Genomic DNA, 27526 nt, shown 5'->3' with positions numbered 1-27526 from the left:
CTCCCACTCCTGATTTAAAACCCAGTGTAAGCACCGCCTACTCAGGAAGCCTTTTCTGATGCCACCTCTATGCCAGGTCCTTCTTGGTTCTTCCATGACATCTGTCTGTCTCTCCACCATTTTACTCACACTGCATTTTGATGACTTACTGAACAACTGCATTCTGTTTATCTTTAAATCTTTACTACCTTGCACAGTGCCTGGCACATAGTACTGTTGAATTAATGTGTGGCCAATTAAGCAGATGAGTAAATGAAAGAGAGATTCATTCTATACCATTTGTATGCACTCAGCTTGGGGTTGCCAGATTTGCCAAATGAAAATACAGGATGCAAAATTAAATTTGAAATTCAGATTAACAAATACTTTTTCAGTATGAATGGGTCCTAAATACTTTATGGGACACACTTATGGCACCAAATTTTTCAATTATTCAATTATTTGTTATTTACCTGAAACTAAAATTTAAATGGGCATCCTGGCAATCCTAACCTAGCAAAAAAAGTGAGTTCACACCCCAAGTAGAAGTTCACACAGTGTATAAGCTCACACTGAGCTTGACATCACCTGCCCTAGGGTTTTAAATAGTCTATGTCTTACATCTCTGAATGTTCCATATGAGAATAGCTCTCTGTGCTCAGATGCACTGGCATTGCCATAATGCTCTACCGCGTGCCATTGCATGCATGTATTTTTTCTTTGCATGGCGAGGACATTTTATCTACACAGATTTGGGCAACATGGGCAGATGATCAGAGCTGATTTGTGAGATACCTCGTGGCATTTCCTGTACTGTGGTGTTTTCTTGTTGCTACATGGTGGTGGTAAGGCATTTGAAAAGGGAATGTAACAGTGCCCTTGGTATTCTGGGATGAATTGAAGAGATAGAAATGTGTACCTTCTTAAAGTCTATAAAACTTTGGAAATGGGTTTAGATGTTCTTAGGAAGTTAAGACTGGAATAGGTACTCACTATTTCCTTTTCTGCTCAGGCCAGCTTGCCCGAGAACTAATGTATTAAACATTGATCATGACTGGGAGTGGGACTTCATACTGTCTCCCAAGCTGATGAGGCTGTTTATTTAGCACACTCATTGTTAAAGTATCAGATGACTGAAGTATTATTTTGATTGAAGGAAAATTTTTTTTTTCAAATTAGAAACACCCAAGTTGTTAACAGTTTATGGTTTAGATGGGGAAAGAGAGTTTTTCTCCATGACTGGAAACAGAATTGAAATATGGCACATTTCATCTCTCACATTCTCTTTCTCCTGTTCCCCCTCATGCCAAAATTGATAATTATGGAAATTCCTCAGCTAGGCCCATTGGGCAGAGTTTTAGATGTTTACCCCACGGGAGTCAGACATGTTCTCTTAGGGAAAGCTGAATTCTAATGGCAGAAAGATTGGCCAAGAAAACAGTCATGAAACATTTTTGTGGCCTCAGTATCATGGTCTTGTCAGTAAAGCGATGGTCTCTGATTAAATCCAGATTGAGCCGCTTCCTGTTAGCGTGCTAACCCAGAGGGCAGGCTCAGCCCTCTGTCCGTGTCTTGCCTCTAAGTCTGAGTTATTAAACAGTTGTCCGCCGAGGCTCTCTCCCCGCCTCTCCCTGCTTTTCTCTGAAACTAGAATTCAAAGGTATTGAGCTAGTACAAACAAAAAGATCCCCAGATCTATTCCAAGGGCAATGTAGCTTTTGAACGTTTTGCTGCAAAAATGAAACTAAAACGTTAGCTTCTCCAGTCTAACCATAAGGCAGGGGACATTTCTTGTGTTTCGCTTTTGTATAAATTTATTTCAAAATAATTTCAATAATAAGCACATCATTTTTAAGTTTTTGTTTCATAAAAGTGTCCTTTATTTGAATGTTGACAAATCAGAACCCATCTTCAAAAACCTGGTCTTCCCCTCCTGTGGCAAGTAAGTATTCGGGTGCTTAGCAAAGGTGCAGAGGACATCGAGCAAGTGCTCTGACACCTTAACACGCACTGTTAATTCGGGGGAGGATGATTTTAGGCGCCAGAGCAATTCCTGTACTTCATTTTATGATATTGTCATTGGTGCTCACTCATTGTGCTTGGAAAGTGATTTTTTAAATCTAAATATTTGAAGTATTTTATGAGCCACTCTGTTACCTCAGACACAGATCTTCCTAATTTACACATGCAAATACCAAGGAACAAAAACCGTGAAAGAGACTTATGGGGATCAAGCCTGCATATGTAGATTTTTTTTTTTTTTTTTCCAGAGGAAAAGAACTGGAAGGGAGTGACTGGGTTAATGAGCAGTGTGGCTCCATTCCCCAGGGAGAACTGGCCTCCTGCCACATCTGCTTTCTGGCAGGAAGGGGGACCCACTTCATCAGGTCCTTTGACAGGCATTTTTCTCTGTTCGAATTTTTGGCCACATCAGTGCTTAGTGAAAAATTAGTTCTTTTAGATAGTTATTACTTTCAATGAGGAAAGATTTAAAGTGGAATTTGCATTGTGAGTAAAATAAGAATAATCACATTATAAAATGATTTGGTAAGGGAACCCTGACATTGTCACAAGGTAAGGAAGCTCGATTTAGAACTAGAGCTTGAACATTCCTACAGACTGAGAAGCCAGACGTTCCTTTTGTTGTTGTTGTTAGCACCGGATGTTGAAATATATTTTTCGACTACCACTTTGTAATATCATCAGGCCGATCATTCTCTTGACCAGGTCTTTCGAAATGACAATGTAAAACACACAAAACATCCATAAATTTTGGTTTTAAGAAAGAGATCAAAGAACTATAGATGTTAGAAGATAAAGATTAACATTATATTCGTAAGTCTTGATTTTTCTTTTTTTAAAGTGAAAAGTGGCAAATGCGAATAAAGTTTTAAATGCATCGTGGTGACTCACTAAGCTAACATTTTCCAAACTTTGATCATTCTCATGTTCTGCAAGATACTCTGAGAATAAAGGGAAATTCGTTTGGAAATGTCATATGCCATATCCTTCTCTTGGAGTTTGCTAACAAGTTAGCGTATTAAAGACTTTAAGAAATTCTAAAGTAACATATTTGACTTTAACTCTGTAGTTACCAAACTTGACCACAGCCCCTTTTGTTTTGGAATTAGTGTTTTACACTGTACCAAGTAGTTAAAAATGTAATTAGACTTTGAAACATATCTTTTCCACTTATCTTTCTGGTCAAAGTTAATTGAAGCTCCTGGGAGACAGATGGGTACGATTAGGCCTGTTCTAAAAGTACCTAAAGAGTGATAAGGAGCAGTTAAGAGGCCATGATCTGAGTCAACAGGCCTAAGAGGGCTTAAGAAACATTTGGTATTTTGCCTGAAGCAGATCCCTTTCCTTAGTAAACTAAAAATATCTTTCAAAATTAAATAAAGAAGAGAAAAAGTCATCTACCACTAAACTAGAGCCTTCTTATTAATTCCTGTTAGTTAGGCCATGGTGACATTAAGCTGCTCTAACTAACTCCCTTCTGAAAGCGACTGCCACCACTTTGGTCTTACAGAAAGGAATCTCGCCGGCTGATTTCCTTCCAACACTTTAACTTGTGACAGGCACAGTGTCATCATTTAGAGATTCAGCTCTTTCTTCTCTGCCCCTTTTCTTTTCACAAGTCCGATTATTTCAACTGAGGAAAATCTGGTATAAAACAATTCAAACTTAAAGTTCAGAGAAATTGCCTAATGATTCTTTGCGACACTTAGAATGATTATGTGCTTTAGAAAAAGCTCTTTTGGGTACATCACTTCTCTAGTGCCTATGAAGGACAAGTTAAACTTGGAAAACCGTATCTCTATATAATTTGTTAGGCACAGATTTATTGCAGAATGTAAAGCACAGCCACATTTTTCTTTAATTCTCTTCCCTAATATATAGTTCTTATGTTTTATAGACTTTATCACTAGTCAGTTCTTAGGTATTATGGTTTATATCTCCAAGGTGCACTTATACCTGCCAATATTATTCACAGTTTCATTCTCATGTGACAGCTATTTCTCATGAACAAATGTCTTCTTTTATACATTGCAAGTTTCTAGAAGGCAGAGGTCATTCACTCACCCACCCTTTCTGTTACTCCCCAGTCATTAGCCCGGTGCTGCGTGTTACAGCCAACTCTGATGATATTGAATCAGGGAGTATACTGCCTTCCACGGGCTGAAGAACATCAGATCATGATCAGATCTCCATAGGATTCCATGGGAAACATATTCCTACCATGGCTGAGTTTTCAAACTATCAACATGATGTCAGTGGTTCACGTAAATCCTAAAAATATAAAAATCAGCTCTTCAAAGCCAATATGAGTTGGCACTGTGGGAGCTGTCTCTAAGAATGAGTTGGAAAGCTTACCATGGAACAATGATCGATAACGTTTGCTAAACTCGATCCTGGGGTCATAGTGAGCATCCTTGATACAATATGCCAACAACCTAGTTCTTGTAGGATAGTGAACAGAAGCAAATGTAGCCATGATGAAATAATACCTCTGCTTCTAGAGAGGAAGGGAACACTCCCTACTCGATCCTGGGGTCATAGTGAGCATCCTTGATACGATATGCCAGCAACCTAGTTCTTGATAGGATAGTGAACAGAAGCAAATGTAACCATGATGAAGTAATACCTCTGCTTCTAGAGAGGAGGGGAACACTCCCCGCCACCCCCTGCCCTGCCACCCCAATTCACTCTGCTACACTCACAGGTGAGGGTATGGCCTTGCCTAACTTATAGGGAAATAAGAGCAGGAGAAAACATGGCAGGCGTGTTTCAACTATTTCAGTGTTTTCATTTTTTTTTTCCTAGGGAATCATTTCTCCTGATCATAATTGTGAATTTCTTGTATAGGTTGAAGGGGACCAGCTGCCTCCAGGACACACAGTCAGTCAGTATGAGACCTGTAAGATCAGGACCATAAAAGCTGGCACCTTGGAGAAGCTTGTGGAGAACCTGCTGACGGCTTTTGGGGACAATGACTTTACCTATATCAGCATCTTCTTGTCCACGTACAGAGGCTTTGCCTCCACTAAAGAAGTGCTGGGGCTGCTGCTGGACAGGTAAGAACCTGCAGGAGTGTAAGAGGTGCTGGAAACGGAAGGCTGTCCACAGAGTGAAGGCCTGAGGCTTTGAAATGCTGAGAGATGTATGAGGAAAGATTAACCTGAAGGGATGACCTTTGGAACAAATGGCATGAGGATTATTCAGCTACTTTATGGTCTATTTCTGATAAAGATATCTCATAAAAAATCTAGAACAGAGTTAGGTGTACATACAGTAAATCTACACTCAAAGTTTATAGATTTCAGTTATTACTTGCCACCCTAAAATTTTCTCTATATTTTTGTAATTTTATATAATTCCGGTGAATAATGAACCAGGAGTCTTATTGGGTGGTTGTGAGAATTAAATATGCTAATATATGTGAAGTATGGGGCTCAGTATTAGATCCATAGAAAGCAGCTGATGAGCAGTGGCTGTAATGATGATAATAACTATCAACTGTCACCATGTGGTGGCTGCTTTATGAATATGCACATAAACATCATCCTTGGTCTGTGTTAAGTCACATGTTCCATATAGTAGAGCAGTGTACGTTGTAAATCATACATCAATAATTATGTTTCCCCCTTATTTTTGTTTTATTTATAATTAAACTGGGTCTTTTAAAATTTTCATTAAATCGACTTGATATTGGGAGGAAGAAACCCGTAAGCTAAACAATCGTTTTAGAGTCATGAGTGTTCTCATCCAAATCCTTATATTCTGGGTTTCCTGCATAAGAAAGGAAATGAGATAGGATGTTTGTGTTGGAGTTGTTGAATACTGATTTTTTTTTTTTTAAATTGAAAGTAATATGTGTTCATGTTAAAAATTCTTATACTATAGGGAGATACAAAAAGAAACATTCATGTTTTCTTATATTGCTACCTTTTCCCAAATAACTTTTATTAGGGTTTAAAAAATATGTAGAAGTAGAAAGAAAAAAATTAAACAGACCTTAATCTAATCAGGCAGAAAACATACATTAACATTTTAAACATAGAAGTAAGACTAGTATGTAATGAAAAGTTCCAACAATTCAGAAAATTATAAAAATAAAAGTAAATATTTCTTTTTACCCAAATCCCATTTTCCAGTCCCATCGCTCCTGGGTAATCACTGTAAAACATTACTTTTGAATTCTTCCCAAAATTTTCTGGATATGTTTATATACATATACACACACACACACACACACACATACACATACATACACACATATATGTATATATTATATATAATATGTATTTATATGTGATGTTTATTATTTACGTCATATATACTGATATATGATATAAATACATAGTTCACAGTGTGTTCTGCAATTTTCTTTTTTTACTCCTCTGTATATCTAGTTTTTTGTTGTTCATTAAGGGAATTAACATATGTAAAGGGCTTATTAGAACAGTGGCTGGCATTTTGAACGTTCAAGAAACATGTTATTATTTCAAAATCAGCACATGTAGATAGATTTACCATATTCTTTTTAGCAGCTTTATAGTATTTATTGCATCGATTATTCTATGGACAGTTAAGCTCTTTCCAGGCTTTTAATTTGTTTTTTGAATTTTTAAACAATGCTGCAAAGAGCATCTTTGAATAAGTATCTTCTGAGTACTTGTTTGAGAATTCTATAGGATAATTTCATAGAAGAGTGATTGATTGGTCAAAATATATCATTTAAAATGTATTACAAATGTGAAAGATCTTGCTAGATGGCCCTCCAGAAACTTGCGCCAACCCCCGCTTCCCGCCCTCCCCAGAGAATGAGTGTGCCTCTCCCCGCGCTCCCCCCACACCCTTATCAACTGCGGGTATTTTTAGCTCTACCATTGAAACCATCTCTGTCATTATCTGTCCATTGAAAAATAGCTCATTGTTTTAAAATATTTATTTCTTACATTTATAAATGAGGTTTAGCATCCTTATCAGGCCTCGTGTTTTCTATGAACTGTCTTTTCATATCCTTTACTTATTTTTATTTTGGACTATTGTCGTCTAATTATTGATCATCTAATTTTAACTCTTTACATATTAACAAAATTAGTCTTTTGCTTATCATGTGTTGGAAATATTTTCCTGATTGGTCCCATAGGTTTAAAAGTTGTTTATTAATATTACTTTTTTTATGAAGACATTTAAATATTTTTCATACAGTTATAGTTATCAGTTTTAAGAGAGGCCTTTAATAATCAAGTTCTAGTCCGGTGTGGAAAAGGTTATTGATAACAGTGGGTTTTTCTCAAGATATTTTCCTCAAAAATGCATACGGAGTGAAATTATTTGGATTATATGTTTATATTCAGGAACATTCACAAAATGTCTCTCCTTTATCATACATTATCTGGTTATAACTCTGGACTTAGGTAGGAAGTTCTGCAGATTTTTGCATAGCAGCACTTTTAAAATATTAAGCCTAGAATATAACCTGTGGGATTAGTGAGCCATTTCTTTCATAGTTTGTTTGCTTATATAATACCTCTCACCCAGAAATAGAACTTGAGGAATTATATGAATTTTCTCTTTACTAGTTCATATTTATAAAAAGGATGCACTATGCTAACTGTTGTCAGGCAGTATGAGGAAATAGGTCAACACATCAGAAACTCCTGAAAGTTTTCTTTTGAATGGGTGACCTCTTCTACTTCTGGGATAACTTCTGGGGTAACTTTATTGATAACACTGAGCAGTTATTGTGGCCGCAGTCGGTTACGGAGTGCACGTGGATTCCAGCTGTACACCACAAATGGTGGACACACGCACAGGAACTGGAGTGTTTAGTCTGTGACTTGTGTACATCCAGCTTTTATTGAATGATTAAAAAAAAAATCTCTTTGTCCTCCTATCATAGTGGGTAGACATTTTTGGATTTTTAAAATATTAACTAGATGACAATTATTAAATAATAGAATCAACATGAATTCAAATTATGTTTAATTCAAACTGTCATTTAAAGTATAACCGAACGAAGAGTTAAGGCTTATCTTGAACCATTTGTATGGGCTAGGGCTTGCCTTGAATTTAATCTCATAGTATAATTTTTTCTTGGTTCTGAAGTTAGTGGAATCAGCAAATACTGAAGCCTATAAAATACCCAGTGCTGCAAGATACCATATGGATGAAGAAGAAATATAAGACTTGGTTGGTTCTCACCCTTGTGGTGAATTTACTGTGAAGCTGCTGGTACTTAACCTCCAGAGACCCTCTCTTGCAATACCCTCTATGTAATTTACATTTATAATATTGTATTCTTTTTCTTAGAGAGCACCCCTGAAATTACATATGTTGGTCTTGCAAAACCTGGGTCCACCCTGAGAACTTAATATTTTACTGCAAAAGATAAGGCTTACATTTATAAAACGAGTAGACAATTACTGAAGATGGTGTAAAAATGAAACTCAAACATGTTCAGAGAAGTAAATCCCATTTATTTTGCTTCCTGTGCAGAAATTTGGATTTGTCCAGATACATACGCAACATGAATATGTCTTTCTCACTCCATTTCCTACTCGCACTTAGATCTCATGACCAGATGTTAATCTTTGTTTCAGTTTAACCAAAATGCAGATTCTTCAATTGATTTGGAGTGGGGGTTAATGTCTATAACTGGAAGGTAAGCTATTAAGTTGCATGAACTTACCTTTCCCAAAGATAAACTTGATATACTATTTTCTTATTAGGAAATTATGGTAGACCTATTTGTGAGTCGCTGGTATAATTTTTAAAATGATTTCTTTTGGTTTCTTAATAATAGAGTGTTTATCTTTTGTGAATTTAACACTGAGCAGTTATTATAGGATGTACTAATCCTATCCAGTCAAGAGTGGATTGAAGGCAGATGCTACAGTGTTTATTTCTCCCCAGAGAAAAGCTTATTTGAAATCAAGCTTTGATTTTCTTTAAGACCAAATCATGTGGCTTTTCTCTCATGGAACTATTTGCTTCTTGTGATTTTTTTTTTAAAAAAAATCTTTTTATAGTTTTTATTTTTTTTTTAATTCCGTTAATATGAGCATTTGTGATTGACCAGTAGACAGTGGTTTGAAGTCCCAGGTGGCCAATTCCATGTATTTGCTTTATCCTGTACTTGGGGTGATCAACGATTCACAAGGAATACTGTTTTCTGTGCTTTTCACCATGGCTCAGAGTTAGTTCTAGGGCTCACTGGCTTCCTTTTTATCTAAGAGAAAGTTTGAATTGTAGCTTAGCTATTTGTGTTGGGGCTTTGAGATTTTATCTTCTCTAACTTCAAACATGCATTCTACTTAAAAATGTATTCTTCCCACCATGCCATTAAAAAATAATAATAATAAGAGAGTTATGTTCTACTGAAAATACTCAGCATCAAATGTAAGGAGAAAGTTAAGTCAGCTAGTAATTCTCACTGAGAACCAAAAAAATGTTCGTACAAATATCTAGATTTTTTTTTTCTCAGACAGCTATCACATTAGCTACTCTTGGAATATTTCTTGATCATTCTCTTTCTCTGATCTGCATCTATGATATCTGAAGTATGCAAAATTCAAGAACAAGCAGAATAGGGGTGAACTATGTCTCCAGGAACTTATGCTAAGTCATTAATGGCACTCAGGTCACAGTTTGGAAAAGACTGAGCAATAATCTGAATTACCCCTTCATTTCAAGTGAGTTCTCCCAGTGGAAGACTTCTGGAGAGGATTAAAGTTGAAGCTATCCATAAACATTATGCTTTAAGACCAATCTGGCTTGAATTTGCTTGCTTAGGTCACAGAGAAGAGACTAATTCAGTGGGTCTTTGAACTTATTTCTTCTCCCCATGTTTGCTTGCCATACATTTTCACAGACTTTATCTCATTTAGTTCATTTATCATCATATCGCTCCCATGTTTATAGATGCAGATATTGAGACTCAGAAACATTCAATCAGTAAGTGGTAGAGCTGGAATTAAAACCACTTTTTTTCCCTGGCTTGGAAGCTTTCTCCAAGCGTACCATATCACTTCCTGTAATTTGTTAATGTCATATGTAAAGGGCAATTTGGGAATCCTCTTCAGCTATCCTTTTCTCTGCTACTTCAATTGATTTTCCTTGGAAACTGCGTTTCTTGAGGGACACTCCCTTCACACAGTTGTGAGCAATTCATTTGAACATCAGTGCTTCTATTCATTCATTCATGTATTCAAACAATATTTACCAAGTGTGTAATATGTACCATGTACTACATGGGGTGTCGTGTGGACACCCCATACAGTGGACAAACCAGTCATGACTCTTGCCCTCTTTGTGTTTAGTGGTTAGTAGGGGAGAGTAACATTAAATCAGCATACAAATAAAAGTATGCAATTAAAATTGATAGAGTTCTTGGGAGATAAAGGCTAAGTTCTATGACAGAATCAATGGGACAGGATTTGGAGGGGTGGGTGGGTGGAAATAACCCAAAGAAAACTGGATGTTGGCCAGTGATCTTAGGAGGTTTCATAGGTCATGGGCCATCAAAGGTCACTGTTGTATATGTGTGTCTGGAGTGTTTCTGTTTATTTGATGTGTTCAGAACAGATCCTTAACCTGAATCTGCTGCTTCCCAAAGAGGACTCTTCTTGGAGGACGGGCCATATACAAATGAGACAGCTTGGGAGGATTTATGCACATATGTTGCCACTGTGGGGATAACAATCTTAAATCCATACTTTATGACATCTGGAGTAGTAACACCTTCGTACGTAAAAGGATGATGCACCGACAGCCAGCGAGAAAGGGAGCTGTCCTCTCTACTGAAGTCAGTTCCTCTGCAGCATAGAGGAGTTGATCAAATATAAAATGAAAACATTTTATTTATTTCCACAGACTTCGTCATAAGTGCCAAATATGATGCCCTTTCCTTTCAGAGTTTTAGGATACTTTATGGGAGAAGCAGTTTTCCTGTCTTTTTTTTAGTCTTGAGATTTATGTGTGGTCCAGAACGAGGGCTGGGAGTCAGAAAATGAATTTGAGTCCAGTTTGCCCCCCTTACAAGCTCTGCAACATGGGGCACGTTACTTCATCTTGCTAGCTTCCACTTCCTTATTTATAAAATGAGAATGAAAAATAATCTTAATCTAGAGGGTTATTATGAGGTTTAAGTTTGATAATATAAAGTTATTGGTAAAGTGGCTGGCCAATATTAAGTGCTTAAGAGATTACCATTAGTTTTTCTTTTTTCATGGCACATACCACTGAAAATGATCTTTTCTTATTTATCTTGTTTATTTCTGGACTGTCTCCCCTACTCAGAGGCCATGTCTGTCTTGTTCACTTTCATACCCGTAGAAAGGAATGGTATCTAGCAGTAGGTGCTTAGGAACTGTTTGTCTAACAAATAAACAATAGTTATTATTATTCACGCCCTTATAAGCACTTGCATTGGAAGGCACAACAGTGAACATTACCCAGCCTCTGCCTACTTTTAGTGGGCGAGAGAAATAAATCTATAGACTCGTACTGTTACTGGCAAGGCAGTGAGGGCTCATTGTGTACTTTTTTAGAAAAATAAACTTCATTGGGAATTTTTAGGCTCACAGCAAAATTGAGTACAAAGTACAGAGAGTTCTCATATACCTCCTGCCCCCGCACATGCCCCCGCTATCAGCATCCCCCACCGGAGTGGTACATTTGTTACAATCACTGACACATCATTATCACCCGAAGCCCATAGTTTACATTAGGGTTCGCTTTTGGTGATGTACATTCTGTGGGTCTGGACAAATGTATAATGTCATGTATGCAACACTATCGTGTCATACAGAATAGTTTCACTGTCCTAAAAATTTACTGTGTTCTGCCTATTTGTATTTTTTTCTCCTCACCCCCATCCCAGGCAATCACTGATTTTTTTTTTTTTTTTTTTACTGCCTCCATAGTTTTGTTTCTTCCAGAATGTCATATAGTTGGAATCATACAGTACGTAGCCATTTTAGATTGGCTTCTTTCAATTAGTAACATGCAGTTAAGGCTTCTTCATTGTCCTTTCATGGCTTGGTAGCTCATTTTTTACTGCTGAATAAGATTCCATTGTCTGGATTGACCACAGTGTATTTATCCATTCATCTACTGAAGGACATCTTGGTTGCTTCCAGGTTTTGGCAATTATGAGTAAAGGTGCTATAAACATCCATGTGCAGGTTTTTGTGTGGACGTAAGTTTTCAGATCCTTTGGGTAAATGCCAAGGAGCAAGAATGCTGGATCATATGAAGAGAGTTTTTTAGTTTTGTAAGAAACTGCTAAACTATCTTCCAAAGTGGCGGTGCCATTTTGCGTTCCCACTAGCAGTGAATGAGACTTCCTGTTCCATATCCTTGGCACCATTTGCTATTGTCTGTGTTTGGATTTTGGCCATTCTAATAGGTGTATAGTGGTATCTTACTGTATTTTTGATTTGCAGCTCTCTAATGGCATATAGTATTGAACATCTTTCCATGTGTTTCCTCTGTGTATCTTCTTCGGTGAGGCCTCTTTTGAGGCCTTTTGCTCATTTTTTAATTTTGTTGTTTTCTTATTGTTGAGTTTTAAGAGTTTTTGTGTATTTTGGATAACAGTCTCGTATCAGATGTGTCTTTTACAAATACTTTCTCCAAGTCCGTGGTATGTCTTATCATTATTATGACACTGGTTTTTTTGCAGAGCAGAAGCTTTTAATTTTAACGAAGTCGAGCTTATCAGTTTTTTCTTTCATGATTCATGCCGTTGGTGTTATATTTAAAAGGTCATTGTCATGCCCAAGGTTGTCAAGGGGTTTCTCCTATGTTAACTTCTAGAAGTTTTATTGTTTTATGTTTCACATGAGGTCTGTAATCCATTTTGTGTTAACTTTCGTGAAAGGTGCAAATTCTGCGTCTAGATTCATTTTTTTGCGTGCGGATGTCCAGTTGTTCCATCATCTATCATTTGTGAAAAAGACTATCTTCGCTCCACTGTATTGACTTAGCTCTTTTGTCAAAGATGAGTTGACTCTCAGTTGCTCTGTAGTCCTGTGATTTCAGTGTTATGGTCAGCCTGTGCCCCTGGACTGTGAACTTCATCAGCGCTTCTGATTTTTTCTTCTCCTCCCTGAGGGAAAGGAGGCGTAGGGGGGCCTGGAGATGGGTATTTTCCTTCTCTATGTAGGTTAGGCTCTGATAAAACCTCAGCAGGTTAGGCTCTAGTTGACTAGTGTCCCCCGAGGGCAGGCCTTGTTAAGAAGAACAGAGTGCTCTGGTATATTTCAAAATGATTCTTTTTCCCTTCCATTGCTGGAAGCACCAGGAGATTTTTTCTCTGATATTTACTGTGGTGGCTTGTCTGTAGTTTTTGTCTCTCAGACTTGTCCACACTTGAGCTCCAGCAATTCATCAGAGTTTGGGTTTTCCTGCCCGGGCTCTGGTTCCCGTATAGGTTTATTTTCCAATAAGGAGGGATTCTCTATACCTGTCTTCCTGTCGTTTCAGGTTTTGGAGGGTAATGGTTTGCCCTCTGACCTCTGTGATGGTTCTAAGAAGAGTTGTTGTGTTTTCAGTTTGTTCAGCTTTTTACTTGTCATCAGGATGGCGTGCTTACATCTAAGCTCCTCACATGATGGACCAGAAATGGAAGTTCTCTTTGGGCCATTTTTTAATTAGGTTCTTCTTCTTCTCATTGTTGAATTTTACAAGTTTTCGTATATTTTGCAGAACAGTTCTTTGTCAGATATGTCTTTTGCAAATATTTTCTCCCTGTCTGTGGCTGATGTCATTTTCTTGACTGAATGGGCACTTTTAAGAGAAATGCTTTTGCCCTGGGAGCAGCGAGGTTGTCGTAGTTAACCTCCTTTCAAAAGCTTATAACACGAATCCATTCAGCTTTCAAACGCTTTCTTAGCATGAGAAGCTGGGTAAGCATTTTTGGGATGCATACAATATGTTCCAAATTACTTTTTGTTAAACCTCACTTAAAAATAATTAAGTTTTTTTACTTCGTTCTAGAATTAGACTGGGCACTTGCCAAGTATTCCTGGCTTTGTGCTGACATGCAGTGCTCTTGGGATTCCCTTACTCTCTTCTCTTTTCATAGGAGGCGAGGTTTCTAATATCTTCCCTCTGCTCTTACAAGCCCAAGGAGAGGGAGTAATGAGCAGAGGGCGCTCGAGGGAGCAGATACTGGAATCCACCTACTTCGGGGGCCTCACAGCAGCTTACACTGGCGACCACACGTCACCTTCAGGTGCTGGTCTCTTACAGAAGTAACGCTTAAATTAAATGTTACAATTAAATTCATGACACAATTTTTCCTACACTTTTGTTTCTTCAAAGAGTTTTTTAGGTCTCACTTCTATTACTTACATAGGAAAGTTTTTCAAAATAATGCCATACTTACATAGGAAAGTTTTTCAAAATAATGCCATACTATTTTCTTAATTTATTTTAGCAACTCCAACTCCCCACAAGATCAAGTGGAAGCAGATAGAGTGGTTCATCCATTTAGTTTTTTGTCCCACCGTGCATGAAAAAGTTGAGATTTATCGGTCAGTTGGCTCCAGGATGCTCATCCCACTCACAGAGTGAGGATTTCAGGAAATTCTCACATTGCTTTGTTTCCTTTTCTAGCTCAAAATACAGACATACTGGATAGCCTGACTAAGGCGAGAATTTCTTAGAAAATGGAGGCTGTTTCTTAAGATTTTTGTTGTAGCAGATGAGTTTAAATAGATTTTCTCTAGGTTTGTATGTGCATGACCCCTTAGGCAAGAAAACCCTTGAATGGTATATATGTTATGAGTTTTTTTTAAAAAAGCAGATTGCTGAAAGATAAATTGGACTCAGATCATATTTCCAGTGACTGTGAGGAATATGAAAATATTTTCTGATAAAAAAGAAAAGAGGATTATAACGAGGGCTGTGAGAATCTTTGGGTATTGAAATGCTTCTAACATCAAAAAAACCATTGAAAACTTTTGTAGAGTGTGCCTTTCATGAAGGTCCCATGCTCTCTCTGGTTCATTCTTTGTTAGATGCAGAAAAACAGTTTAGATAATAAAACTATAGAAGACTTAACATTTATAATAGTTTACATACTCACCTCTGGCGGGCAGAATAGCAGCCCCCAAACACATCCAGTCTTACTCCCCAGAACCTATGGATATGTGAGAAACTTTTGTAGAGTGTGCCTTTCATGAAGGTCCCATGCTCTCTCTGGTTCATTCTTTGTTAGATGCAGAAAAACAGTTTAGATAATAAAACTATAGAAGACTTAACATTTATAATAGTTTACATACCCACCTCTGGTGGGCAGAATAGCAGCCCTCAAACACATCCAGTCTTACTCCCCAGAATCTATGGATATGTGGGTTACATGGCAAAGCAGAATTAAGGTTGCAGATGGAATTAACGTTGCTAATCATCTGGCCTTAAAATTAGCAGATTATCTTGGATTATTTGGGTGGGTACAAGGGTCCCTACACAGGAAAGGTGGAGGCAAAAAAAGAGGGAAAAAGATCTGAGGATAGAGACAGAGTCAGATGCCGTATTGCTGGTTTTGAGGATGAAGGAGCGGGGCTGCGAGCCAAGGAGAGCTGGAGCCTGTAGAAGCTAGAAAAGACAATTGAATGGATTATATCCCAGAGGCTGTAAGGGAACACCTGCCGACACCTTGATTTTAGCTCGGTGAGACTCCTGTCGGACTTCTGACCTATACAACTACAAATTAATACATTTGTGTTGTTTAAGCCACTGAGTTTGTGGTACTTTGTTGTGGCAGCAGTAGAAAACTAACACAATACCAGTACACTTTTTGATTTATTAGAGACATTGTTCACAATGTGATAAGAAACAAGAAATTCTTGTGAGGGAGATTGCCTCCAAAAACTTAGTACTGGCTCACGGGCTCAAGGAAGCTGAAGGTCAGTTGTTGGTTGACTTTGACCTTGGCTTTGTTCAGGATAATATGCCTGTTCAGCTGTAGCCCACACACACACTCCTGGAAGTGCGGGTGGACACAAAGGATGGGGCTTAGCCTCACCATGTTACTCTTTCTCCCTGTATCTGTGCTATTGCTTTGGGTTGACCAGAGAAGTTTAATTTGGTCCTGTTTTAGAATTACAGCCAACCATAATCACAAGAGGGAAAATGGAAATAAGTTCTCTTCTCTGCTGGGTCAGTTGTCTCTGGTAAATCTTTACTTCCGTTTGCCAAACAGACCCCACGTCACCCAGCAGCACCGTGGGAATTCTCCGTGGGAGCATGTGGCAACTGCAGAACCCTAGCTTTATGAGGTGGCAGCAATAGGCCTGTTAAAGTAGACACTAACGGATCCTGTCAGACTTCCCCACAGATCACAACCAGGCTAACCTTCTGTTCCCGAAATGAGATAAAAATGTTTCTATGAAGTAGCTCTTTTTTAAAGATTTCGCTTGGAAAAGGGAGGCAGGACATGCAGTTATTCTTCTTTTTTAGAAAAGAATACCAAATTGCCCAGCAGGTTTTAAAATAACATGCTTCTGTTTGGAGACTAAAAACAAAACGGATAAAAAATTAAAAGGCAAAGAGCATGTATTTCGAATGGTAACTGGAAAATTTTAAATTCAGCTTTCATAATCTAATGCCGTTTTTTTGACCATCTTTCAGCAGTTGGTGGGAGGGGTTGATCATAAACTCCTTTAAGAATTTGCTAAAAACTGTGGACCCTCTCTACGGTAAAAACTCATCGTCAGATTTTGCAAACTATTTGGGGGTTCTCAGATATCTGTATGTCCATCCATAAGGGATGCTGGGTTATGACCCTCCTCTGCCCAAGCAAAGTCTCCCTAGCATGGGTGATAAGGGACAGGTAGGTGGCCATTACAGGTCAGAGGAGGGCACTGCTCCTAGTTTATATATCATGATGGGGCAAATATCTTAACTATGGTTCCAAAAAGTAAAATCATTAATTACATTAAAGTGAATTTAATGGTTTAATACAAGGTCTATCTCTGAATCTTTAAAAGGAAAAGGGACTGGCTGTTTTTGAGTTACTTTATGCTTTTTTTAATCACTTTTCTCTGACATTTCTGTGTGTGTGTGTGTGTGTGTGTGTGTGTGTGTAAACCTAGTCCTTGAGAATGATATCAGGCCCTTAGTCCTGAGAAACATAATTCTTTTGCCTTTGGTTTCTGCCAAGGTTGCCGGTGAGTGCCAGTTCAGACAGAGTGACACCCTGTTGAGGTTTTGTAATCACAGGAGAAAGCAGTCCTCACCATGATGGGATTCCATGATCTTAACCCCGTATTCATTGTGCGTGGCCTTGCGTAGCATTTTTCACAAGGTTCTTGAAAAGCTTTGCAGTAGCAGCTTTTGGTGGTTGGGGAAAACTGAGCCACAGGCTCGGACCGATTTGTTAATAAGGCATTAATTCATCTTAAACCTGAGCAAATCTCGACTTGTTAACGGATGCTCCGATCGTCAGCGTGCTGCCTGCTCCCTGGCACGGGGCCTGATTTGTTTTCTGTCATCCTTCACTGCAGCCTCAGGCTCGTAGCGTGCTAACGACGTGTGTTTGCAGTCGATTGTTTAGAATTGTCATGAACCGGCAGTGGAAGGAGGAGGTACCGGTGAGCCGCCCAGCTGTAGGGGCAGAAAATGGGCCAGAGAAGAGGAATGGTGGTGAGGCTTTGGAATGGACAGTAGAAGAAAGCGTACAGTCAGGGCACGAAAGCCGTCGTGCTTAGGAAATAACTATAAATTTAGATGAGAAATAAGTTATAGCAAGAGACACCTTTCTGTTTTCTTTCTCTGTATGAATAGTGATTATAAAATCTTCATCCTTTTCTTGGTCTCCTCTTTAGGCAGTTGTGGGGTTGTGGTTATCGATGAAGGTAGTATTCTCGAGGAAAATTTACAGCATTTTGTAACTGTCAAGTGGAACAGAAATACCAGGTACTTTTTTTTGGCCGTTAACGTTGCCTTGACCATCAGGGACCACTGAGGAGTGATGTGAATCCAAGGGCAAGGAAGGTGGGGGACTTTTCACAACAAATGCCCGGAGGGGAAGAGGGATGCTCTTTCTGAGTCTTCTAACTTTTTCTAATCATGGGAAAACTTCACCTAGAGAACCAGACCTTATGAGCAGAAAGCATGCTGGCCCCTTTGTCCCGTCCTTGAACAACCGGCTCCACGGTGGCAGCAAGAGCTTTCCAAGGTGGGCTCGGTGGCTACAACCCAGTTCTCAGGTCAGACTCGGGTGGAGAGGTGCCTACTGTGGAGGATATTATTTAGAGTGATTGCAAACAACCCTCTTGTTGATCGGTAGGGTTCAGTCCACAGTCTTAATCAAGGCTTTACTTGGTGTTCTAGACATCTGCAGGCTATTTCGCCCGTGTCACTCTCCTGAGTCACGGTCGGCTTCTGAACATTTTTCTCATACCTGACCTATGTTTTTGTAGGTCGATTAAAGGAAAACGCCTCCGATGTTCGTAGGCTGGGCTTTGTTAGGAAAGCAGAGGCCCAGAGGTCTTTGAGCCAGCAGCTTCATGTGAGGTCTCTGTTTCCTTGACTTCCTCCGCTCTGTTCTCTCATCATCCCCAGTGAGTAGCTTCTTTCCTACTCTTCCCTCCCCAGCCTGCCTTTTATTCATGGAAGTAGAGGTATCAATTCATTTAGCAAATGTTTACTGAGTGTCACTAAGAGCAGGCTCTAGTCCAGGCTCAGGGGATATAGCAGGAAACAGGATAAAAGAGTAGAACCAAAGTCCTTACCATGACCTGCCAGGCCCTCACGATCTGTCCTTGTCACCTCCATGTCCTGGTTTTCTCTCCCTTGGCTTACTCTGTTCTGCGCCCTCCTCTCTGGCCTTCTTGGTGTCCCTTAAGCACACCATCCCTCCGCCGCTGCTGGGCCTTTGCACCAGCTCTCCTCCGTGCTTGCAAGACTCTTCCTGGGGAGAACTGCATGATAATTTGGAGACCGATAATTTGTAGCCCACGCCCTCACCTTCTGGAGGGTTTTACTTAATTGTCCTATTCGCATTGGACCTCCCCTCACATGAAGCAGACACTTCTGACCCTCCAGTCATGTCTGATCATTTTTACCAGCTTTCTTTTTCTCCATTGCACTTTTCACTCTCTGGCTGAGTATATATCAACTAATTATTAGTTTCCTGTCTCCCTCCTTGACAGTCACGCTCCATGAAATCAGTGGCTTTGGTTTGCTGTATCCCCCAATGCCCAGAATAGTACCTGGACAGGCCTTAAGAAATATTCATTGAATGAGGATGAAATGAGTGAAAGAATGTTTGACTTAGTGAATGAATGAAAAGCTGAAGGTTTCTAACCTCAAAGAATTTATAACCTGGTGGGGGGAGACATAAAATAAACAGAATAGCTATAGCTTGTATGGTAGGGCGCTAACCCAGAAGCTTGTAAGTTTGACTGTCAAGGTTCAAGTCCCTGCTCCACTTATTAGCTGCATTTTCAAGGGCAAATTACTTAAGCTCTCTGGACCTCATTTTCTCATCTTTAAAATCAGAATAATCATAATTCCACCCTATAGGATTATTATGGGATTTAAATAAAAAAAAAATTCATATAAAGTGCTTAGCAGAGTATCTGGCATATAACAAGCTTTTGATAATTATTAATTGCTATTATTATTGGATCACTTACCAGAATCAAGTAGAGCCTGAAAAGTCCTTCAGGGTTACCCCCATCCTGGTCTGGGGTTACTGAGACTTTTCCGTTGGGGAGCAAATGATAGAAAGTCACCCCACCAGAAAGACTGTCCCCGGAGACAACTTTATCTCAGGGTTTCTTTGAACCACAAATGCCCCTGAGTCTTCCTTCAAATGCATGTTAAACACTTCATCTGCCCAGATGGGCTCCAAATAATATATCTATCCCTTCTGGAAAAAAACTGTTTCCTGTTTAAATATTAGCAACCAGTTAAACATTATGGTTTTTTTCTTCTTCTTTTTCTAGTAATTTTTAGGCCGCAGTAAATAATTGCTTAAGGCAGTACAGAGAACATCATGTTAAAAGTCATTCTGACAATTTGTGTTTTAATTTAAGTTTTATGAGTTATCATGCAAAGAAGGGCAGCTGCTCATTGGTAAGTCTCCTTAAGAGGTTGAAGCTTTGATCTTAAATCCTGGCGAGGCTTTGCAGAAATTGGAGGTGACGTTGTTGACAGGCTTGTCTGTAGCTATTTTACTGCCATTAATTAAACACACTCAAACACCCTTTATTTACTTCTCTGGAGTAAATGAATTGAACTTGATTTTGGTTTTTGATGAGAAGCTATGAGAGGGTCCAGGAAACATCAAAGAAACACTGTTAATCTCATAAAACGGACTCTCAAATGACCTAGCTTGAACATTAAAGAATTTTTGATTCCAATGCTGGTCTAGCTTCCTTACTGTAAAGCATTAATTCTCCTTAATGATAAGAAAAATTCAAGGGCAATTAATCCCAGTCCATTAAGTTCCAGAGGGTTATAGGCACTTTAATTATATCTCACTTCTAAAGGTCTCCTTTGTAAAATTGCATTTACATTTTTTGCATTTTCATAGTGCTTACACCCTCGAAATTTCTGCTTTAAGATCTTAAAACCTTATTTTTTTGCATTTTAATTTTAGACTTTTTGGAATAATTACGGCTGTCCTAAAACTTCCTTTTGCTCCCGAACCTTTAGAAATGAAGGGCACCGACAGATCAAGACACCTGAATACACATAAAGCCAGATGGTACCTTTGCAGAGACAAATTTGAACCTTGTAGTTGGGAAGTCTGTTTTCATGTCTGCTTAGGGAACCCCACGAAATGACTTATTTGCTCCCAACCAGTGGCCAACGCTATGCCTGTTAGATGGAGCAAAGTTAGAGATGTCTGCACCTGAGCACCTGGACCACGTGCTCTGCCACTCATGCATTATTAACGATGTTTTTCATCGGTCTCCAAATTATCATTAAAAAAAATCAATCTGGTCCTGACTTTGAACCTGTACTCTGATGGCCAGGAGAAATATCCGTGTGATCTCAGTGCATGTCCTGAGGAGATAGTATCAGGTTGATTAACGAGAGAGAACTCCTCTCACCAGTGTAGGCTGCTTTGTCCTTCTTGACACCATCTGACTGTCCTGTGGCATCACATGCTGGGAGAGGAACTGTGAGAGATGTCAGTGCCATCCCAACCAGCACTCAGCTTTGAGTCTGAAAAAGGCAGAGAAAGGGCAGCAGGGTGAGAAGCTAAAGTCAAGACAAGGAATAGGAAGATCCAGAAACTTTTAGTTAGACATCTCTGAAAAGAAAAAATCCCAGGTGCAGTAAAATGCACGTCTTTTCCTGGTAAGAGTTTTTCCTTTTTTATTTCTCTCTCTCATAACTCCCAGTTGGAAGATAAAAGATGCAATATTTCCAGAATAACCAGAGGGAGAATTAATAGACTAACACGAATGTGACAAAAACAAAGATTTTAGTCACTGGCAGTTTATGGATCACGCTCGTCAGATAGGTAGAAGGTACGGTGGCTTTCGGAGAGCCCACTCTTCACTGCGCCCACCTTAACCTTTCCTACTTGAGTCAACCACGAAACCTGTTGCGAGAGAGAGTGAGCAAGTGGCTTACTACGATGGCCAACGAGAGAGCCAGAACTTCCACTTGTTTATTTACTAGGAATCTCATTTCCCATCGCTGCCTTGCTCACATGGGGCTGAGCAAATCTGACCAAATTCTTATCTTGGAAGAGCAAAGGGTATGAAAATCAGATATTATATGATCTGAAAGCCCTCTAAATAGCAGGTGCAGGACAGAGCAAGAGGAACAGGGAGGGCGGAGGCCAGTGGAAAATATTTTCTGGAGGCCAAGAAGTCCATAAGGCTGATGAGCTCGACAAAGGAGCAGGTGGGTGGGAGGAGGGGCAAAGCCTAAGGGCACAAACTGGAACCTACGGACAGGAGATAAGGGGACCAGATGGACTGCATTCGGTCCAACCAGATGGTGGGCTTTTATTTTTAAAAGGATTTGTAAATCCTGGGAACCAGGAACCATAAGGGTAGTGGGACCTTTAATCCCATTAGTAGAAGACAAAAGTGTGCTCTTTAAAAATGTAAACCCACTAATTATAGAATTTCTATTATCAAAGCTTTGGGACAGACTGCCAGCTTGGGAAACTCCAAGGAATCTCTGACTTCTTCTTTGATGGGAAGAGAAACTGCAGAAATAGTCTAGGCATTATAAGTTCATATAAAGACTCCTTCTGAAGAATTTCAAGTAAACTTACTACATGTACATTCTGATCCAAATTAAACATAATATATTTGTATGAAAATAGGCTTGCTTACATACAGAGTTGGAAGAATAGCTAACAGTGTAATTCGGGACCGATCAATTATGTAGTAAATTTTGAGTGTGTAATGAGCCACATTTTAAAGTTTGAAGCACCTATTGCTTTCCAAAATATTGTACGCCTGTGTCCCCCTTCTGTAGTTGCTGTGTCTAGATCAGCCTGACCTCAGAGCACCTTCAGCTGCAATCCTGGTTACCGAGTCATGAGAATTCTGTTCTTCGGTCCTTGTCTCTATCCCACCCTTTGCTTGAGGGTCCAGAATTATTTCCATAACCCTTTTCCAATGGGACTCACCCTCAAAGACATCACAGTCATTAAGCATAGGGTGGAGTTGTTATTTTGTGCTCATGTGTGGCACGGACGTGAAAACTATTCAAGCAGAGTCGCATCTGATGGATACAGCAGAGGGGCAGGAGTATAGGCTTGTGTGCTCGAGAGCTCATGAAAGATGATGTAATATCTGATTTTCCTGCTAAGACGAAAGTCCCGATTCCATTTACAAAATTCAAATGATGTGATGTATTATGAGAAAGTTTTAAGTAGCGTAATTCATTGTGAAATCACTCTTCTGTTTAGAATATACAGATAAACCCATTAAGTCAATATCAACCATACGGTCTCATTTTTTGATGCTGTTTTATAAAGATGTTTTTCCTTAATTACTCCTGAAAAGAGTAACTGTTATTTTGTGGTTGAAATTGAACAGAGTTGCTTTGCAGCATTATTGACTGGGTTTTGTTTGTTTTCATCTGTGAAGGTATGGAAACCTGACAAGTCCAAACTGTGAAGACGATGGAAGCCAAAGTTCATCAGAGTCAAGGACGGTGATCAGGAAGTGAGTCTGTCTCTTCTCTGCATTGCAAGCCCTCAGTTAAGACTTACTCTCTTGAAAGAACGCAGTTTGAATTTTTTTATTCCTTTGGAATGTTGCCATGTTTTTTTTCCCCATTTTACATAAGAGCATAGAATTATTATTATTATTATTATTATTATTATTATTATTATTATTATTTACTATTTAACGTATTCCTTTACTCATCCAGTAAAAATGTATTGAGCACCTACTGTCTGCCAGGCCCTGTGCTAAAGGATACAGCCATGAACAAAATTATTAAGTCCTACCTCTTATGAAGTTGATATTTTAGCAGAGAGAAAGACAAAGAATCCACACGAAATAAAGAATCCACACAAAAAAGGATGAAGGAGGAAAGGGGGCTAGATCCGGGTGGAACGCTTGATTCATGGAGGGTACCAAGAATGGGCTTCTGATCTGGTGACATGGAGCACAGACCTGGATGTGGTGCAGGCTAGGCCTCGTGAATATCCGGGCTTCTGATCCGGTGACACGGAGCACAGACCTGGATGTGGTGCAGGCTAGGCCTCAGACCTGGATGTGGTGCAGGCTAGGCCTCGTGAATATCCGGGGCAAAGAGAATATGGGCAAGGCTACGGCGGGAGGGGAGTGAGCCTGGTACCCAGTGAGCGAAATGGCACTTGCTAGAGGATGAGATTTGTAAGGTAGTCGGGGCCCTAGATTACGTGGGGACCCAAAGGCCTTGAGAAGGGCGTTGAATTTTGTTCTGAGGAAGAAAGAAGCACTTAGGAGGTTTTGAGGAGAACAGTGCTGTGGCCTGATTTGTGTTTTTAAAGGCTTACTTTGGCTCTGCGGAAGATAGTTAATGCTGATGAGAATGATCTCGGAGTCAAGCAGGAAACATCCAGGATGCAGGGGCGGGGCCCCCACGATAGCAGTGCCGTTCTTGTGTAGATGAGCTACAAGTCAGAGTGCCTGAAGCCACTCGTCGTGGCAGATATTTTTTTCAGAACTGAAAGTGTGATCCTATAGAATTTTTAAATCAAAGGATCGACTGATCAGCTTTTTCTTAAGGAGCCAGGGATGTGAAGGTTAGAAAAGTGTCTTTTTAACTCCCAAATTAGGCTTCAGGTCGTCGTATACTCTTCTTGGGTGAGCTATAACTCCAGGAAACCAGACACAACAGTGCAGATAGATATTTGAAGGCCAAGTGTGAGATGTGGTGAGTGGAACAAATACTTTATTCCTAGAGAGTTTGGGGAAGGCTTCTTGGAGGTGACATTCGAGGTCAGCCTTGAAGGATGGTGAAGATTCGGTGGTAGAGCCATCCAGGCAGAAGGAACAGTGGGACCAGATCAGGGACACGCATGTACATGACATTTGGGGAACAGCACAGAATCATTGTGGCTGCTTCACGGTGTGTATGGGTTGGGTGAGTGCAGTTATTGGAGCTGAAGCTAGATTGGTGTTATACCGTGAGTGGCTCTAATTTCTTACAAGAGAATTTGGACTTTCCCTAGTAAGCAGTGGACAGTCAGTCCCAAAAAGCTTGTAGAGGAGGAAAATAATGAGATAGATGATATTGGAGAATAGAATAGACTTAGCGCCTTCTTGCTTAAAATGTGGTCAGTGGACCAGCAGCATCAGCATCACCTGGGGACTAAGAAATGCAGAATCTCAGGCCCCACCTAGACCTAGATTAGAATCTGCATTTTAACAAGATCCTCAAGCGATTGCTGTGCACTTTTGAGAATCATAGAATTAGAGGGGTTTTATTATTGTTAATTTTTGTTATTCATGCAAATTAACTGTGATAATAATTTTTTACAAAGAACTTCTTTATAATGAATATTTTTAAGCATATACGAAAGAAGAGATACTTTAAGAATTGAGTGGCCAGCTTGTCCGATGTAAACTCGACCTGTGACCAGACTCAGAAATGAGCACGTTGTTATCCACGTATTTGGGAATTAAGTCAAATCTAGAGCTTCCATTCAACTAGCCACCTGAATGCTCCGAGGAGAGTTACAGTCTGAAAAATATCCAAGGCTTTTCTGTTTCCCAGGGGGTGTTTTGAGATTAAATAGGTTTCTGGGATTTAGCAGTTAAAGAAAATTAATTTGTACCCTGGATGTGAAGAGTCATGCTCATTGTTTTAAAGGCCCGTTATTATAAAACTTCATTGAAATTCATTGTACACCAGGAGCAGCAGCGTGGGTGAAGCTCCAGGATAAGCTGTTTCACAGGGCTTTACAGTTTGAAGCACAGGAGGCCTTGACAAAGAGCTTCACACAGCACCCCCCTGAGGGGTCCGTCGTCTGGGGACAGTGGTCAATGAATTAGAGCCTCACAATGAATTAGTAGAAAGTTCTTGACCCTTTTCCTCACACCGAGTTGCCTTCTTAAAAAATTAGGCCTGGTGAAAATATGCCACTTCATTTTATAATGGGTCGCTCTGTCCTGCAAATGCTGGAATGCCAAAGTCCCTTCTCCCTGCTGACCTCTGTCTTCCGCTTCCCCCACCATGGTCTTCCTCACGGTTCTCCGCCCCCACTCTGACTGCCTTTATAATTTGTCGTCTCACTACGCTGTTATCTTTCTGCTTTTTTTTTCCTAAAAAAAAAAAAAGATTATTTCTATTATTTCTATGACTAGACGGAGTCCCTGCTTTGTCTTTCTGAGAGCGAAATCAAGGGAGCACCCTCTCCATTCCACATGGAACGTATTGAAAGTGTGTTGAGCACCCCAGAGCTCTGGCATCTGGCTTGTGGCACCGATTGAAGGCTTCCTGGTGACTACAAGATGTGTAGGAGATAAGGCTGTATGGCAGTTCTCAATGGGACGATTTTGCCTTCAGGACATTTGGCAATATCTGGAGAAATTTTGATTTCAACTTGGTGGGGGGATGTTATTGGCATCCAGTAGGTAGAAGCCAAGATTGCTGTGAAATGTTCTATAATGCACAAGACTGTCCTCCATCTCCCACAATAGAGAATTATCTGACTTTAAAGGACAATGGTGCTTATGTAAGAAACACTGCTATATGGTGATGAGGCTGCATCCTCAAGTGAGAACTATCTTTATGAATAAATATATGTAAAAATAGGACTATGCCTATTTGAAAATTTATTTATTGATATCCCTTCTTACGATTAGGTGACTCAAATGCCAGCCTCATGGAAGGTGAAGGGCCCTGGATAAGGAGCCTGGAGAACTCAGATTCAAGCTCCTCCCTGATCACTCTGTCACTTACCAGCCATATGACCTAGTCACTTTACCTCTCTGTTTCACTTTCCTTACTTGAAAATTGAGTGCTTGGAATATATGATCTTTGAGGTTCTTTTAAGTTTAATGATGTCCAGGATAAAATTTATTTAGCTTTCTCTTTACCTTTTTAAAAATAAAAATAAATGTCAAGAAACAGAGATATAGTCCAAATATTATATTGAATATTTGGGAAGTACCCTTGACTGCTTTTTGCTGTTGGAAAGACTATGGAACCAGTTTTGATAAAATAGGAAGAACAAATAGACAGCTTCTTTGACTTGTTATTAATCGTGACCTCACAAGTGCTCACCATGGTCACCGATGAGGAGCTGAGTCAAAGCACCAGATTGTGGGGTAAGGCGAGGGATGGCAAAACGACCTTTGTTTTCCTTTGCTTTGACTCTGTCTTGTGATTTCAGGTGGGAAACAGACGGCAGGAATTCAGTTTCATTCTAAGAAGTAAACATCCTGTTTTAGGGCAGATGCCTTCAGTTTTGGAGAGTTAGGGGTAGGATGGGGGTGGGGGTGGGAAATCGCTGTTGAGTTTAACCGTGGACAGAAAAATGCTCAGCTATTGTTTGGTTCTTCAGTTTTTGCTGTAAGCACAGAGCAAGGCTTACATGTTATACAGGCTCCCGAGTCCTGAGATAACAGTCTTTCCTGTATTTCTAAATATGGATCTAATCGACCTTGCAGAGAATAAAAGGACTTAAAAGAAGGAAAACGTGGAATGACAGATGAACCAGTCAGGATGAAAGATTGGCTTCTGGTGTCTTAGACCACAAGTGACTAGTGTTCTTTATGCATTTCAAAAGAATCAGATTGTACTGTGACTCCCACTTGTAACTCCAGCCCCAAGTGTGCCCAGGTCAGGCTTTGTGCAATATCGAGAAACTTTAAAGTTATCTCGCTAAAACAAGAATTCTTTCCTTTGCAAGGAATTTAACTTCTAAGGCATCTAGATGTTGGAATCTCTGCCATCCAGTGATTTTTTTGATATAATCACTAGACCGATGGCTGTAATAAGGCCTATCATGTTTATTTCTACAATCCCCAAACTTGCCACTGTTCGGAAATCAAGAAACTCATTTTCTGTGACAAAGGAAAACATCTCTGCCCGCATTCTCTAC

The 27526-nt window shown here is 39.6% G+C and overlaps 1 protein-coding gene across 1 annotated transcript in view; it reads left to right on the top strand.

Annotated features, from left to right (window-relative positions):
• The window catches only part of RGL1 (ral guanine nucleotide dissociation stimulator like 1), a 142151-nt gene that overhangs the window by 63389 nt on the left and 51236 nt on the right, over positions 1-27526 (top strand). Inside the window, 2 exon segments of the mRNA XM_025043882.1 lie at positions 4849-5057; positions 23073-23150. Of these exon segments, the coding sequence (XP_024899650.1) occupies positions 4849-5057; positions 23073-23150 (287 nt within the window).

The sequence above is a fragment of the Pteropus alecto genome, unplaced genomic scaffold (genome assembly GCF_000325575.1).
Source record: "Pteropus alecto unplaced genomic scaffold, ASM32557v1 scaffold101, whole genome shotgun sequence".
Taxonomy (NCBI): Eukaryota; Metazoa; Chordata; class Mammalia; order Chiroptera; family Pteropodidae; genus Pteropus; species Pteropus alecto.
Note: the sequence above shows the minus strand (reverse complement) of the source record. Positions and strands in the feature narration are given on the sequence as shown.